This window comes from Priapulus caudatus, unplaced genomic scaffold (assembly GCF_000485595.1).
Source record: "Priapulus caudatus unplaced genomic scaffold, Priapulus_caudatus-5.0.1 Scaffold13, whole genome shotgun sequence".
NCBI lineage: Eukaryota > Metazoa > Priapulida > Priapulimorpha > Priapulimorphida > Priapulidae > Priapulus > Priapulus caudatus.
In genome coordinates this window covers 862,673-879,467 of record NW_014577074.1, presented here as the reverse complement: position 1 = coordinate 879,467, position 16,795 = coordinate 862,673, and the positions used below count along the sequence as shown (strand labels likewise).

Below are 16,795 nucleotides of genomic sequence, written 5' to 3'. Positions count from 1 at the left end.
AAATATAAAAACCCCTGTGATATGTTTTGGGGGCCAGTCGTTATTCATTCACATACCAAAAATGAGAAAAATTCGTTGAACCTGAACTGAGTTATGGCCATTTCCATTTTTGCTAAAAAGTGGGTGTGGCTCGAAAGTAGGTCAACTGGCGTGCCCCAAAATAGGACGTTCACATTTCTCCCATAGGAGTAACAACTGTATGCAATTTGAAACATGTGGGTCAAACGGTTCTCAAGTTATCGTTGACCGTAGCCAAATGTTGACGGACAGACAGACGGACGGTCGTACGACGGACGACGCCCCATGGCAATAGCTCATCTTGACGATGTCAAGCTGAGCTAAAAACAGACCCTATACCTCCCTGTAGGCAGGCTACATCTTTCTCACAAGAAAGGTCTATCTTGCCAACAAGTAGGCTCCCCTCACTTACAAGCAACCTTTACCTCCCATAAGCACACATACCCATACATACATGCATACATACACATAGCATCAGGAGCCTATCAATAGGAGTAAGACAGACTGAAACCGGCAAAATTCAACATTTAGTTGCCTTAGTCTACCTATGATTTATTGTGTTTAACTCGATAAACTTGAGCTCAAATCTTACCTTAATCATTAAACTAATTCCGTGTCTAATCGTTGGTCTCACAAAAATGACAAATCGGGAGATATCGGTCCAAACGTACAATGTGGTTTTTGCAATTTATACCGCATTTTCAACAACTGTGAACCGAAACAAAGGGCAATGCTTTTGAAAGCCCTCTATCGCATAGCAATGCAAACAACTAGCGAGGTTTGCCAGGGATTTCGGAAAGTTAAACACGACTTGGTGTTATTTATACTATTTACATTAAAAATAAAAAAATTCACATTTTTAGTATTTTTATCTATTTTATTTTTTCTTAACAATATCGTTCATAACATGTCATTACTGTCATTCGACATGGCCTATAAATGGTCTTACTCCTATTGATAGACTCCTGATAGCATACATACAGGTTCTACTCCTCTCCACAGAAATACCCTAGCTCTCTGCAGGTAACCCTACCCCACGCACATACATGTACACATCCACCCTACCTGTTCACTTAGACCACTCCTGACGACGTCATAGTTGATGGAGCCTGGCTTGATCGCATCGACTAGGTCAATCACGACCCGCGCATTACCTATACTCGGATCCTGGAAACTTGTGATGCATGACTTCTTGTTACTGGATTTCAACTGAAATCAATGAAGGCATAACAATTGCAACACCCATGGAATCAATTTGACAATGAAGCTGTGTGTTAAGAGTTTTTTCTGCTAATAATATTAAACAGCAATATATAATATCTACAAAAGGAAACCTTAATGTTAAAGCTACTAAATACCCATATAATGTGGTCTCTCTTTTATAGCAGTCATTTTGTGACCTCTATGACTTTAGCCTTTGCGGGAATTATGCGGGTGCCAGCAATTACCTTGTTATTGACCCACACAATGATTTCCCTTTCTACGATTGGGTGGCCAGCTCCACTCAGCTGAGTCAGGATGCTAAGAGTGTATGCCCTCATCAACTGCCACACCAACGCTGCAACAGATCAGAATTGCATCATGTTCCAGTCCTCACTGCCACCCTGCAGTGCACCTACAAGTGCACTATATCTCAATGAGTTACATGAGACGATTCACACTCTATACTCGAAACCATATTCGATTTTAAAGCCATGCTACCATGACCATACTTGTCCTATGCACATGATAATAAGTAAGTAAGTACCTAGTGTGAGTGTCTGGTTTCCTTCATTGAGATCCTGGCCGCCAACACCAACCAGGGAAAATTTCAGCTCTTTTCCCAGCTCGACAGCATAGTTACAGTTCTCGATCTTCTCCATGAAGGCCTTCAACTTGGAAAACTTCTTGTGTACACGATTCCAATTGACGATGCCAGGCTTGATGATGTCATACAACTAATGGCAGAGAGCAATACAAAAGAAAATGATAATTAATGTTAAATGTAAGGCCTCGTCTACAGAATTTAAAGAGAAACCCTACGTGAAGATATCATGAGCAGATTGACACATCAATTAAGACATAATGACTCAAGACGTTAACATGATGTAAGAATAATTATTCAAATACTTAATTATTCATTTAATTATTGAAGGTTTTGATTTTACTAGTCATTTAGATTATAGCGCACCTGGAAAATGATGAGTCCATCACACAAGTCACTGTAGAGCCAGTTCACATAGGGACTCACACCCATACTATTCATCCAGTTGCGATACGCTACAGGAAAAATGATGCATTATTACTTCCGTGCCCAATTGTTATTTGTCATTCAAATGCATGTGAATATAGTCACATATGGTCATTACGTCAATACAGGGTTATTACTAAATAAACTCATAACACAAATTATAATATTCGCTACATGCACATGGTTACAATACAACTCTCAATAATTCCTGAACAAAAATCTACAAGACACAGTGTTTCCCCTGCATTGACACTAGCGCCGCGAACACGAAGGCGGGCCGCCTCACTAAAATTCTCAGCCGCCACACAGAAATTTGTCCAAAACACCGTCTCGCTGACAAAAATCACAGTTCTTCCATATAACAGTCAGTGCTTATAGTACCAAAATAGCTTAGAATGCATCAAATTGCATCATTTTTTCAAAGAATTCCCCGGATCCCCCTAGCTGGACAATCACCTGCGGTGCTCGCTTTGCTAAGACCTCAAAAAACATGCAAACACATAGAAAGAAATTTTACCGCCTCACAGACCTTTTTGGCCAGTGCACGCATATATTTAGCCATAGTAAATCACACTGGTATGTAACACAAGCACACTCACTCTTCTCCTCTGCGCTTTCTCCCTCCATTTCCCAGTCAGGAATGTCTTCAGGTTTGTCGAGCGCCGGGTACATGTTGAACAAGTTTGCGACGAAGGCAGTGTTAAGCTTGCTGTTGCCACTGACAACATCCTGTGCGGTCACAAATGCTCGGCAGTCGATCTTGTCTGCCTCACACAGCATTGATTCAGCACGCTTCAACTTGTCAGTCTCCTGTAGAGTATAGCATAAACATTCTCACAATAAGCTCATTAAAAATTACACACATACATGCATACTCACAGACACTGCACAGCAGTAAACAGCACTAAATCTAAAAGTGTACAATAAACCGCCAAGCCGCTTGGTAAATAACTGAATAGTAAAGATGTAAAAATTAAGATACTCATATAAAGTGTCAACTTAATTGTGAGAGACGTACATGGATAGCAGTTGTAGTCACTCCAGCCTCCTTTGGTGCGATTTGGTTAAGCAAGTGGATGTACGCTTCAGAGTCCTGTAACACAAACACATAAACAACGTTTGTGGTCAATTCACCATATGAATATCACACTAGTTTTACGAAGATGCACATCACGTAATACAATAGTGGCTAAAGTCCTTACATTTCTAAAGTGATCCAATGTTTCATAAAATGTAATTCGCCTCTTCACCATAACTTTGTGCCTTGCCCCACCCATTACAAGAAATATCCACGGCAGACCACTGCAGCAGAACTAGCACTGCTGTGGATCACAGACTACGATCCAAACTGGACTAGTGACCGGAGAATTTATTTCACTGCATAAGGGTAGAGGGTAGGACTGTGAAAGGAATCAACTACAAGTACAGGTGAAAACAAATCTTGTAAACCACAATTATTTTGATCCCCATAAACATTTTACAACAAATATTGAGCAAACACACGCACCTTTCTTCATATAAACTGTTAGTTGACGTTCATACAATACAACGTGCACTACCTTCACCCACAGGCATTTGGAAATCCCATATCTATACAATAAAAGCTAAACGTTTGCTAGGCCAGCGAGCACACGCAAACTGCATAAACATTGGGGCAACTTCAAACAGCAGTACTATTGTAAAACGTGTGACTCTAGGATGCAGCTGAGAGTGTAAACAGGTTTTATGAAATTGCTGCTCTCAATGGGGGTCACAAGGGATGTGTCTAAAACTGAAAGCACATGGATTTGACGTGATTTCAGCTTTCAATAGGGGTCATTTAGGTCATGTCGAAAAGTAAATCCTTGCAGGCTGCGCAGATGAATAACAACAGTAAAGTCCACATGAATGCCTTATCTGGGTGTGTGACTTGTCACATACTCAATAGCAAGCAAACTGTGTGTGCTTCTCAAAGTAAGCATTTTAAAATTCCCTGCGATAAAATGGCAACTGCAATTCAAAAAGCCTTACAACTATACCTTTCACTAATCTCAACAATAATCTGCAAATAATTCCACAACTTTTTTACATGCTATTTCAACCGCAGAAACATATGGCCTGAGGGCCAAACATGCGCAACGACAGCCGACTCCATAGCAAAACACGGCGACTGTAACAACGCAGAAGAATCGCACGACACGACATTTACCATGATGTCTGAGGTGAAGTTTGACACTCGCTTGCTGACGCCGGCCCTCTCCAGGTGATAGTTCACCCAGCGGATGAGGATGCTCTCAGGAGACAGCTTCATCATGTCCTCCAGCCTCTCTCCATCTTGTACAAGAGCAGCGAGGCCAGGACAGTGCTGAAGATCGATCTGGTTGAATAGTCCGATCTGAAACGTGTAACCAGCATCGCTGTCACATCCCCACCCTGCACCAGTTCCGTCTTCCAGCCTTCTCTAATTAGCTTCACCAAATTTGCCCTAACAGGACATTCAACGTAGCTTGAACACACTCAAATGGCAACGTTACTGCAATTACTAAGAGGCATCTCTCGGACATAACCGCGAACTTCCCCGTGCATGATTCTGCTCGTCTCACGCGCAGCAATCTATGCGGCCTCGCGAGATGACAACGCGTTGCAGGGACAACCGCGCTTCACGTCGTGCAGCGCCGCTTGGCGTGCCCTGCTCCCCCGCCAGTGTTACCTCTAAGCTGACCTACCGCACACACATTTTGCAACCAGCGCACAAAGGAAATTAATGTGTACACAAAAGGCTATTTACCTAAAAGTAAAATAAAAGGAACAACAAACTGAACAAAGTAGTTCAAAGTATAGAATAAAATCTTAACTAAATACCGTACTTCATAGAATGCAATCATACTTGTATTATATTAAAACATGCCAATACAGTTTTATTAGCCATGAGAGATAGCCTGTGCCAAAATTATCTTGAAACTATTTCATGTTTACATTTGCACAACAATTCAGTGATAACATAAGATTTTTGCGCACACTGACTACTAATAATTAGAGGGAACATTGCTCCCGGCCCCCTGGCGGGCTCGCCGGCAGCGGCAGCAGCAGCGCACTCACCCTGATGATCTGCCAGACGAGGCCGAGCACGAGATGCGGCTTGCCCTGCTCGAGGTCGGCGGCGCCGATGTTGACGATGTTGCAGCCGATCGCCGATGCCGAGTTCAGCGCCAGCACCAGGTTCTCGTGCTTGCGGTAGATGGTCAGGTTCTTCTTGTTGATCGCGCGCTCGTCGATCGTCTCTGGCACCGAGTGGTTGATGATCTTACTGTGAGGCAAGCGGTCGACTTTTTAGGCTGTTCTTCCCGAATGGGTTCGGCAGTGGAACGTACTCGAACGTTAAAACTTGAATGTTCGTACTGAACGTAACGGGTGCCAAATGCTGGAGAAATATTTGGGAGAAGCAAAGAGAATTGCACGCACCATGCCTGTGATCCTGGCTAATGTAAGAGCCCGGTTAAGGTATTTAATGTTATTATACTATCGGTTTGATTATTCAACAAGCAGTTTTCCAGTCATAGAATGTTTTTTTCCCCAGAACTCGTTTCCGACTTGATTACCAGCCAATATCTCGATTGAGACTGGACAGTGTAGTGTACGGGACAAATGGACTGGTGCGTATGGCAGCTACCCGTCTGATTGGCATTGGAGAGCTTTTAAATATGTACAATTTTATAATGTTATAATGTATAAAGTATGGTACAATGCATATATTATCTTTACCAAAGAAGTATTCCGTCATTCACTTTTGCGTACAAGCTCTTGCCATCTGCATCTATTGGTAGGAGATGACCCACATCACGGTCATGACCCAGGTTTCTGAAAGGAGAGGGGAACAAATTTTAGCACAAAAGGTACAGTCACAGACGTAAGACAAGCGTAACTAATGTTCTTATGTATCAGTGAACACTCAAGGTATACAGGCATGACTTAACACAGCATAGGTAAGTGGTGCCCTCTATGGACATACTAGAATATTATACTTATACAATAGTTCTTAATCTTTCCATGATCCCAATGGTCAACAAGCCCATTCATTACCACACCTCAAGCAAATGTTTAAAATCACACAGAGAAAAGATACAGAATACGGACGATTGCTCTGCTGTACAACAGCAACTAGTCAGCAGCATGCAAGCGCACGTACGTGTTTATCCAGTCAGAGAAGGCTACCTCCTCCTCGTGGCGCACAGAGTGCGTCGTTCCCTCGGCCGATGCCTGCGACATACCACTGAGGGTGTCCAGGTTCGTCCGCTTCGTAACCAGCTTGCGGAATTTCGTGGCAATGTCCTTGGAGCGCAGACTGATGCACAGCTGAGAGATACAATTAATTCCATTACTCACCATTATGAATTGATCAAGTTGTAACACATTACTAGTACATTGTCCACTGAGCATTTTCTCAAACAACCGCCAGAAGTTGAGAACCAAAGTAAATTTTCAGTGTTTGTTCTGTGCCTAATAGTAATACTATTCCGTTCATATAGTTGTCAACAACGTAACAATAGTCTGACAAGCGAAAGTAGTTTTAAAGTAACGTGACAACCTGGAACAATGTTACACCATCTACTATGACGACTTTCACGATAAATTCCCTCTAATTCTCACCTGCTGAAACTCCTCAAACTGCAGCTTGCCCCTTCCCTGCGAGCCTTCCTTGTCGAGGTCATACTCGTTGATGAGCCGCCGCACCTCGTACGGTGCGATTTTGATGCCGACAGTGTTCAGTGCGTCACCCAGCTCGTCCACCGTGACGTAGCCGTTACCGTCGACATCGACCTGTAGAACACACGCCGAAACATCGCAATTGAGTGAGGCATTGGCACGATGTACACGGAAATAACCAACCCACATTTTTACATTTTGCTAGAAGGGAGCTGATTGGTGATGTTTTGGATCACCATCATTAGACTACTTATATTTCTACATCCACACGTATAACACACGCTGAGAAATCGCATTGGCAAAAAATGCAGTGGAGTAACCAACCAACATTGTACTCTACTAGTGTGAGCAGAAGGCTGATTAGTGATGTTTTGAATTGCCATCATTAGACTACTTATATTTGGGTAAAATTGTAAAATTGGAAAAATCTTTTGAGGTCAATGCAAGTGTTGCTTTGGGTTTAATGGAACATTTTAGGGCATCATGGCAATTGAAGGGGGTCCCAAGGTAAAAATTTTCTTCAAAGAAGGGTGATATTTTAAAAGGAGGTTCACATTTTATGTGGGGACAAATAGGAATACCTACACAAGATGGAGTTTATGGGAAGGGCATATAGGCATACCAGGTAGGGCAGCCACAACGTTTTATTGCTACGTATACCACGCAAGCTTTTGGGAAACCGCGAGAAGTAAGGTAGCACCATGGTGAAATTCGAGCCCTTTATCTTTATTTACATTCATGGTACAATAATTCTTTGTTGGAAACACGATTTAGCCGAGTTACATCGTGAGATTGATTGAATTATGGATATTTAGAAATCTATGGCACAAGGTCAAATATTACATCGTTCCCTATATAATTAATCTTAAATCTGCTAAATGACACATGTGGCTGATCTGTTGAGTCTAATATCACATAGTAAAGGCTAAGCATATGCAATCTTATCAGACCAATGTTACGTAGGAAAAAATGTTTGCACTGACAATATACTAACATGAAAGTAAACTATTCCTGGTTATTCACTGTGTCCAATTAGATACATTTAGGTGCGAGACTATACCAGTTAGCTAGATAATGAAGTTAGATGTAGGTCACGACATGCACACGTAGTAAGCTCACACCTGATGAGATTAGAGTGGGCCAAATTATTATTAGCTTAGCTAACATGGTCAGAATGACCTTGCAGAATGATCCTCCCATCCTACCAGCCTAATGTCCAGCTGAATACGAGTACATCAACCGTATTACCACAAAATACCCCCATGGGTGTGCTGGCTCAGCTGACATGTAAGGAGCAATATGAAACGGTCAGGAGACCCAGGTGGAAATATTTTATTTCTTCTCCGCTCTATTGCACACGAGATTTATTCGGCTTATGCTTATCAAACATGGTTATAACAAATTCCTTCGCATATATATTAATCTATGTAATCTGGGCCATCTGAAACGTGTGAAAGAGGAATTTATAAAATTATGTTCAATTACATGTTTGCCTTTATTTTTTAAATCTAAATGCTGCTAATACTACAAACATATATAAATGTACTATAGATATACACGGGCACCACCCCAACCAGGCAGCGAGACTAATGTAATATAACGTAATATAATATAATATAATATAATGTCAATACACACGTATATGCGTTTCTTGGAGCTACATAGATATATATATACATTGTGTCAGAAGTGAATAATAACAAATTGTTTACAATTTGTTTGTTTTTAATAACTTCTAATTATTGTATAGATAAGGTTACGCTAATAATATACAGACTGATACAACGTCTTTATTTACAATAATATACAGTATAACACATGCCAGCATTTACAATTATCGAAAGAAATGCAGTCTCCACCATCACACAACCTTATCATATTTAAGAGCAATGTCAATCAGTCTTGTATATGATTGTATCAATTGAAAACAAAGTACGCATTGCAAAGCCATTTCCCCTTTCCCTAACAGTAGGACTTTGTGCCAGCAAGACGAAGAAAGATACCCTTATACAATCAGGTAACCACAAACTCAAATACGTCACCTACAGCAACTGAGAACGGCTGATACAGCTAGGTTATGTACACGTTAGACCCCACAATCATCCCTGTCGGGCAATGCCAGATTTAAACACCTGCATGACTGGTTCCACCTATGCCTTGTAAGGTAATTTGCTCATGGGTAGGCAAGCGTGGAGAGCACTGTCAGCTATGCGGAACGCAGTGTCTGAGAAGGAACCCGGATTCAAGCTACGCATTATACTACTCACCAAATTGCACACTATTGCGTCCAAATTTGAGTCACCCGCTTATCCAACCTGGCATTACTCGCTTACGGAAACGCCACTCGAAGAGCGTGGATCCTTCGGGTCAGTGATCATAAGAATTGGGCAATCACTATATGCTCTGTCGGTTTGAAATCACAGGATGAACGAACTATCGCCCACTAATGTCCCCACCCAAAGAATGTAAGCCAACTACTAGAGGATTATTATTACTACATAGGGGGCCGTGAATTTCTTTCATGAGTTTTACTTCATTTAATTTTCATACGCTATTTTCTGGTTGTCTACAATTTCCCTAAGTGTAATTTCACCGTGGTATTGGTATCAAGCGCAAGAGAAAAAATACGAAAAGTTTTCCCCTTTCTCCGTTCCGAGCAATTAAGGCATCTGCATCAGGCAATGCCAGTATTTGCTTACGGCGTGAGGCTGTTATAGCCTTACTCGTCATTTTGTATACGTGCATATGTATCCTATCAAGAGCGTATATAAAGAAGGTGAATTAAGATATGATCCTATCAAGTATCCGATCTATCAAGGATCCTATCGTATCCGATCGATCAATGACGCATTCATATTAGCGAAACATCGCAGCAGCTAGGTCAGCGTCATATCCCTCTCTAATCTCCACACGTATCTCCAGTCATTCGAGCCATTTCACGTGCAAGCACATTACAACTGTGTGAAAGCAACTATATTAGGGCATGAGTTGAGCCACGAGATGGTTCTCGTTTGCAGTCGTCACTCGATACGAGCAGGCTGCAGCTTGTACCGTACGCCACCTACGCATACAACAACAACATGTGCACGTGAGAACCGCTCCAACACGGGCATTACAACCTCATATATCCATTATTAGCTCTTGATATCATACAGTCCTGTTTCTACAGTCTACAGTCAGTCATATACGGTGCGTACTGTGGTAGTAGCCAGGGCTCATCAATTATACATAGAGTGCACATTCTTTCGCAAGAAAATCTCACGCTATACACCCGAGCACAAAATAATTCATAATTACTGATATTACCAGAAGGCAGACATGTACTGCCGCAACGTACTGCTGCGTAGAGTGGATCGAAATACGTACGCCATCGTAATAAACACGGGAGATCATTGGTAACGGCGTACGAGTAGGACATAGCAACACGACACAGCTAACGTAAAATCACATCCCCGTGCTATACACTGCTGCACACTCACGTGAAACACGTTCATGCGGAATTTCTAAATTAATATTTTACGATCGCCACAAAAAAAACACACGACGGGAAGATATCATATAGTGATTAGCATCCGACCTTTCTTGTCTAATTAGCAGAAAAATGTACTATTAAACATGGCATACTCGTTCCTTTGCGTTTTGCTTACGCATTGAAACTTTCCAGTAGCAAAAAAATCAAAAGCACAACGCTTAAAAATTTCATCTATGTGTAGGTAACCTGCGACAGGTACGTGTAGCAATTAGTAATGCATTCATTGTCCGTGTCATTGTCACCTACTTCAAAAGGAAATTTAACACTTTCACGCATGTATAGGCGAGAGCTAGTTGAACAGAACATGCGATGTGTCTGTTATTAACAGTGTCAAATAACTGTATTACGTCATCAAGAATTTACTTTACATAAAGTATTTATTGGACATCAAACCTACAGTTTGTTAAAAATAAATTTAGCTTAAACCACATGTAATCCTGCCAAACGCTAACAGCAGAAATGTGTTGCTCTATGAATCGAACATACAGTCGCTACGCCTAGCAGTACTTCTCATCGTACAGGCATTATACGAACGAGCAGGCAAACAATACTACAGTATATTTTACAACAATATACAGGGGACGCACGCAGGGCATTGGCACGAGACAAAATGCCAGTGGGCGCAATGCCAGCACATACTGACAGATTCAATCAAGCGGAAACAGGGAAGCGGACGAGAAGGAGAGGGTTGAGGGAACGCAGGTGAAGAGGTAGCTCCAAGAAACGGTCTTTGCTAGGGTTAGGAGACCTGTGTATATTGACGTTAGTCACACAGCCTGGTCGGGTTAGTGAAGAGGGACAAGGGAAGAAAGAGGAGAGAGGTGAAAGAAGCTGAAGGAAAACATGAAGAAGAGGGAAAGAGATGTAGGAAGGAGAGCAGTGACTAGAATGACGAGTATACGACAAAGGATGAAATGGGTAAGAGGAGGAAAAGGGAAAGGAAAGGAGGAAGATGAAAGGTGGAGAGCGAATACTGAAGAAAAGAAATACGGGTGTGAGGAGAAGGGGAAATAGGCAGTGGTCGAGGAGAATGGTAAAGTTGTTGAGGGGGGGGGGAAGACAGGAAAGTAGTGGATACAGATAAAGTGTAAAGAATCCACTCTCTATGCCCCTTCTCTTATTTCTCCCTGTCATTCTCAAATTATTCACGTAATCTTGCTCCACCTCTATTTCTGCCTATTTATCCCTAACTTCCGTTTTTGACTAACGTACAAAACTAGCATTATATCAGGAGTCTATCAATAGACTATTGATAGACTCCTGATTATATCATGCTCTGCCAAAGCTGACATTGTATCTGCGGGCGTTTTGCATCCTGAAAATTTGTCTTGGATTTACCACAGCCACGTGCAGTGTCAGTCACCTTTTGAGTACCGCTGGCACAGATATCCTCGTGTGTAAGTTGTCTACGCGGAGCGAATCAATGAATTGCGAAGTACGGAAGACGGCGCGGCCATTAACTACTAATCTTCTACATTCAGTGGAGTGGCTCCAGGCAACAACTAACAACGCATAGTCAACCTGAATGTCGTTAAAGGAGAATATTCATCAGGGCTTGACTGCTGAGACTCCCATGCATCAAAGTTCGTTGCTAGACCACCGTGGTTAGCATACAGCACCGTGGAGCGGATAACAGCAATGTAAAGTGGCAAGTAACCAGCCTTTCAAGACCCGCCACCGGCATGATATACGCTTGGTGTATACGTATATATAATATATATGTGTTTGTATATATATCAGGAGTCTATCAATATCAATATTGATAGACTCCTGTATATATCTATGGTGTATATTATCAAGAGTACAGAAACTATATATTTCGGTATTAGGTATTATCAGGAGTGGCGTTAAAGTATTACGAATATCCAAAACCGTACACATTCATTGCAATGTACCGATTGGCCAACTTATTATCCATATCCGATATCCAATAAAATCCCTCTGGAGATGACAAAATAAATAGCGGTATACAACAGCGGGAACTAGCCGGGTATATGAAATGCTACCACAGACCCATCTCAGCCCCAATGGACATTTTTTCTGGCGTTAATTGTGATTGCCTAGTGGTAGTTGGTTAGTCGTGTCAACAAATTAATACCCACTTACACTAACGCGGCGAACACTGCTCATTGCCATGCAGCTAGAAACACGTACACAGGCATACATATATAAAAGAGTGAATAATAGAGATTACTACTATTCACTCCTGATATATACATGTACATATACATATACAGGGCAGCACTGGCATCGGCACAACATACGCGTGCAGACCGTATAAAGAAACGGTTAAATAACTGGAGATTTTGTTACTCTATGTTCATCTAGCTATTGCCAGTCTATGAAAAGCAAGCCATACATTAACATGCCCGTGAAGTAAGCATAAAAGTTAAATATTTTAGATCCATGTCTAGTGCAAGATTAACTCAAACCGGCATATATGTTCTAAACGGTTGCGAAGTGGTGTGACGATACGTCCGTCGTAAATTAACGCTCCTTTGCAAAAATACTGACAATTTGCGAGCATTGATGGATTCTTAGGAATAAGGGAATCAACAATTTCGGTGGCAATTATCATCCTAGTCAATTAATCCCTGCGGTTTAATCCCCTGTCCTTTGTAACGGACTAGGAGCTAATTGACGACAGGTCAACAAACTAGGGCAATGTTACTGCTGCATAGTTCCTGTCACACCCATACCTTTACAACGACCGCGCCTGATACTAGCACTGGGAACACGAATCACCATGCAGGTAGGTCACAGGTTCGGTGACAGGCTACGATTGCCTGTCAGAAGCTGCCTTACCACCCTTGTCACTGTAACATATATCTGGCACGCAGTACGTTTGAGCAGCTTGTACAGTCCCCCTTGTCGCTATAGCATCTCATATGCCCGCCGATTATTACTACTTCTAAACGAAAACAACACACAGCTAAATATACTGACATTGCAGAATACAAATCAGGAGAAGCACGGTACATAAACTACACAAATGTGACGGCTACCTATTCATACATCGTCACACTGCTGGGCTTACTGTTTATTATGCTGCAGCCACTGTCAACAAGCAAGTGAGAGATATAGCATGTCTAATAATGCAGTACGGTGTATAATGAAAAAATACCGAACAAAGGCTACTCGGTTCTAGAGCAACACGTCTATAAATAAAAACCAATAGGACCTAGAAAACGGGTCGTTATAAAAGTCAGTCTGAATGGGAAATATGTAAAATTCGTCATCCTTTGTTCTTCTTCTGATTAACACTTTTGGAGTTATGATTTCAGTCATAATAAAGCCGGATTGACGATATACATTGTACCCTTACATAAACAGTGCCTACTGGCAACGTGCCACCACAGCCTATAACAGCAAAGAATTCGAGATCTTATGTTCAACTAAAACAGCATCTGAAACGTCATTGTTTGGACAAGTGGTTTCCATTTCGCTCATGCCATTCAGTTGCCAGCCGGACTATGGTCTGGCACCGAACGTCTCAATACATCTGCCATGTAAGAGAGTAAAGACGAGGCAATTTCTTGGAGCTAGTTATTGAGCTGGTCCTGTGGAACGTCTATTTGCCACCCGGTACTAACTAAAAATTTTAATTAACAAGGAATTTTCCCCAGAAGCAACAGCGGACGGTGGAAACCATTATGCCAAGGTGGCTGTAAATTCCTACGTTTAATACGAGTAAACAAATGCGGCGAAAGAACAACAAAGGTAAACACAAGGCAAAACAGCAACATTTGGCAAATGTCCAGTATACATGGCATACTGAAAGGAACATTTACCTACGACCGGTCTAGCATAAACTAAACGATCTATTCACAGCTCATCGACCGTGCGATAGCAAGGTCAACGCAAGGCAGGAAACCAGGCACACTATCCCTTCGGGCCTAAAGCGAAAATAGACATTAAAACGTTTGTTGCGTATCGCCATTAGGACAGCTTTTAGTTCCTGTTAACTTATTCTGCCCACCACACCCAGTTCTATTCGATTCTGCCCATAGCAACCTGTCTTTGGCTGTCTGTCATAATAACATTTCATTGAATACATGAAGTACAAGAATCTAGGCATTTAAATGCACTTTAATATTTATTTGAATTTGGACATGTTTGGAATTTTGATTAGGAAATGGTAGTTTTTGATATCTACCAAGTGTGTCTTCTATTGATAGACTCCTGATTAAACATATTAAAAATTTTCCCCACTGAGTCTCAAAATGTAACCATTTGGCTAGTGCATAAAAGACTGGGAATTGCAGGCAAATTGGCAATAGCTAAAAATTCAATTCATGCAATTCTATCAAATTCCAATTGACTTTCAAACACAATATTTTAACCGAGTATATGTTTACACTGACCCATCAACATTAAACATTTAAATGGTGATTTTTTTCTCGGGATATTGATCGCAATTGCCACCAATGACCTTGATCACGTAATCTTGATTTCATGAAATTGAAATAAAGATGATTAAAAAAATTATAATCCGCAAGCACGGCGATTCCTGGGCCGACAATAGAAATTACTCGGCTCAACATTCAGTTGACAGCGAGGTGCACGCATCCACTGCATATGGCACTCGTGGAGCACTGTACTCCATTGTACGCGAGAGAATGATACACAAGCTACGATCACATACAATCAGGCTCCTGATACAATGCTGGAAAAACATCAGTCACCTCCAGAATCTTCCCAAATGTTAATATTTCCACAATACACACGGGAATGGTAATTACACAAACCAGTCTTGCATAGATATGTATCGCTACCCACTGCTCTATAGCTATTATGCTAGCAGAGCGGGTAGCAGAAAGCCAGGGGTTCCCCAACTTACCAACACAAAGATCAAAGTGCTCACTCTTTAGCAATTATACTACGGAACTATACGCGAACGTCGAGACTACAATACGTGTGTATTGCTGTACGCTACACGTACGCGAAAATGCCTAGCAATTTGCGCGTAGCGTTTTAACCCCAACGTCGCTACACTAGACGCGGCATACTAGCAGACGTACTCTACTATATTCTTACTTGAAAATGTTTTTGGTACAGTCCTCTTACCCTAGGAGAACAATGATATGAATCAATATTCTGGCAAGAAAAGATCGACAAAAAGCTGCTTCGGCTGATTATAATATAAACGCATGTGTCAGCATGAATTATAAATCCTCATGAAGCGGCAGACGAACTGCACGAGGAATTCATACATACACCCCCTGCAATGCTAATAATTAAAACTTGCAGCAACCCAACTGTACACAGCTGCTGCAGGTGAGCGAAATGCCCTAACACCTGCCAGCAAACATAATAACACCTGCTGGACATCCTTCTGTGTGCCAGCGGCTGAGTAGTAAAGTGCCATGCGCACAGTGACATGCACTATGACTATATCAAGACTATATGCATGCGTATACGTGTAGCTCCGCACATACATCACTGCCTGCTGAGGGTGTGAGCAAAGCTATAATTACACACACGAACTGCTACATAATGGGCTAAACATGGTGAGTCCATCAGCTGGACTATATATCATACTGAACGTTACCAGTACATACACTGCTAATGTGTACCCGAGTTACCATTACTCTGTGCAATTTGCTAAAGACGTTCACATTTAACCTCGGGGTTATATATATGGTCTTGATTATATTTATTCTCATAGCCCATTTAACGTATTTGATAAGCCATTAGCAAATAGTAATAGGCTATCGATGTATATATCCTTAATTAAGCACTTTGTCCACTTGATATTTAGACCAACAGGCCAGCTATTAGTAGGAATACTATATGCATATAATCAGGAGTAAGATAATATAGGAATATTCTATATTATCTTACTCCTGATATAATTATAGAGAATATAGTATAGTATAAATATATGTCCATGTCAAAATTACTCGCAGTGTCACTCCCCTCGAGAAACAGGAAAACGAGCGAAGGAAAGAATCAGTATCAGCAGTAATTCTGTAGAACCATAAACTAAAGGAGAGGCTATATGAGGCAGAGAAAGAGCTCTTAAAATATGTTGATGACATGTACATACACACAAGCACACTGTACACGTATAGGGGGTAACAGGTGTAACTGTAGATGAAGGGGTCGTTGTTGTATCAGGTACTACAGATATGTACCCGAGGTACGTATATGTATACACAAGTGTACCAGACCTGTATCTTGTACCCAGATATGTACCCTGTGTTTACATAAACGTACCTGCCCCTGAGATGGAGATCGAATGAAGACGGTCATGGAGGAGGAGTAGGGGGCAGGAGGAGGAGGAGGAGGAGGAGAAGGAGGAGGGGAGAAGGTGATAGAGTAGGGGGAGG

At 41.6% G+C, this 16,795-nt stretch overlaps 1 protein-coding gene across 1 annotated transcript in view; it reads right to left on the bottom strand.

Annotated features, from left to right (window-relative positions):
• LOC106808240 (plastin-1-like) overlaps nucleotides 1-16,795 on the bottom strand; it is a 32,613-nt gene that overhangs the window by 2,810 nt on the left and 13,008 nt on the right. The window contains exons 2-12 of the mRNA XM_014810872.1: nucleotides 6,875-7,045; nucleotides 6,414-6,580; nucleotides 5,990-6,085; nucleotides 5,327-5,534; nucleotides 4,437-4,622; nucleotides 3,267-3,341; nucleotides 2,848-3,058; nucleotides 2,189-2,277; nucleotides 1,766-1,955; nucleotides 1,467-1,576; nucleotides 1,084-1,227 (exon numbers count right to left, since the gene is read on the bottom strand). Coding sequence (XP_014666358.1) covers nucleotides 1,084-1,227; nucleotides 1,467-1,576; nucleotides 1,766-1,955; nucleotides 2,189-2,277; nucleotides 2,848-3,058; nucleotides 3,267-3,341; nucleotides 4,437-4,622; nucleotides 5,327-5,534; nucleotides 5,990-6,085; nucleotides 6,414-6,580; nucleotides 6,875-7,045 — 1,647 coding nt within the window. The remainder of the gene's footprint in view (nucleotides 1-1,083; nucleotides 1,228-1,466; nucleotides 1,577-1,765; nucleotides 1,956-2,188; nucleotides 2,278-2,847; nucleotides 3,059-3,266; nucleotides 3,342-4,436; nucleotides 4,623-5,326; nucleotides 5,535-5,989; nucleotides 6,086-6,413; nucleotides 6,581-6,874; nucleotides 7,046-16,795) is intronic.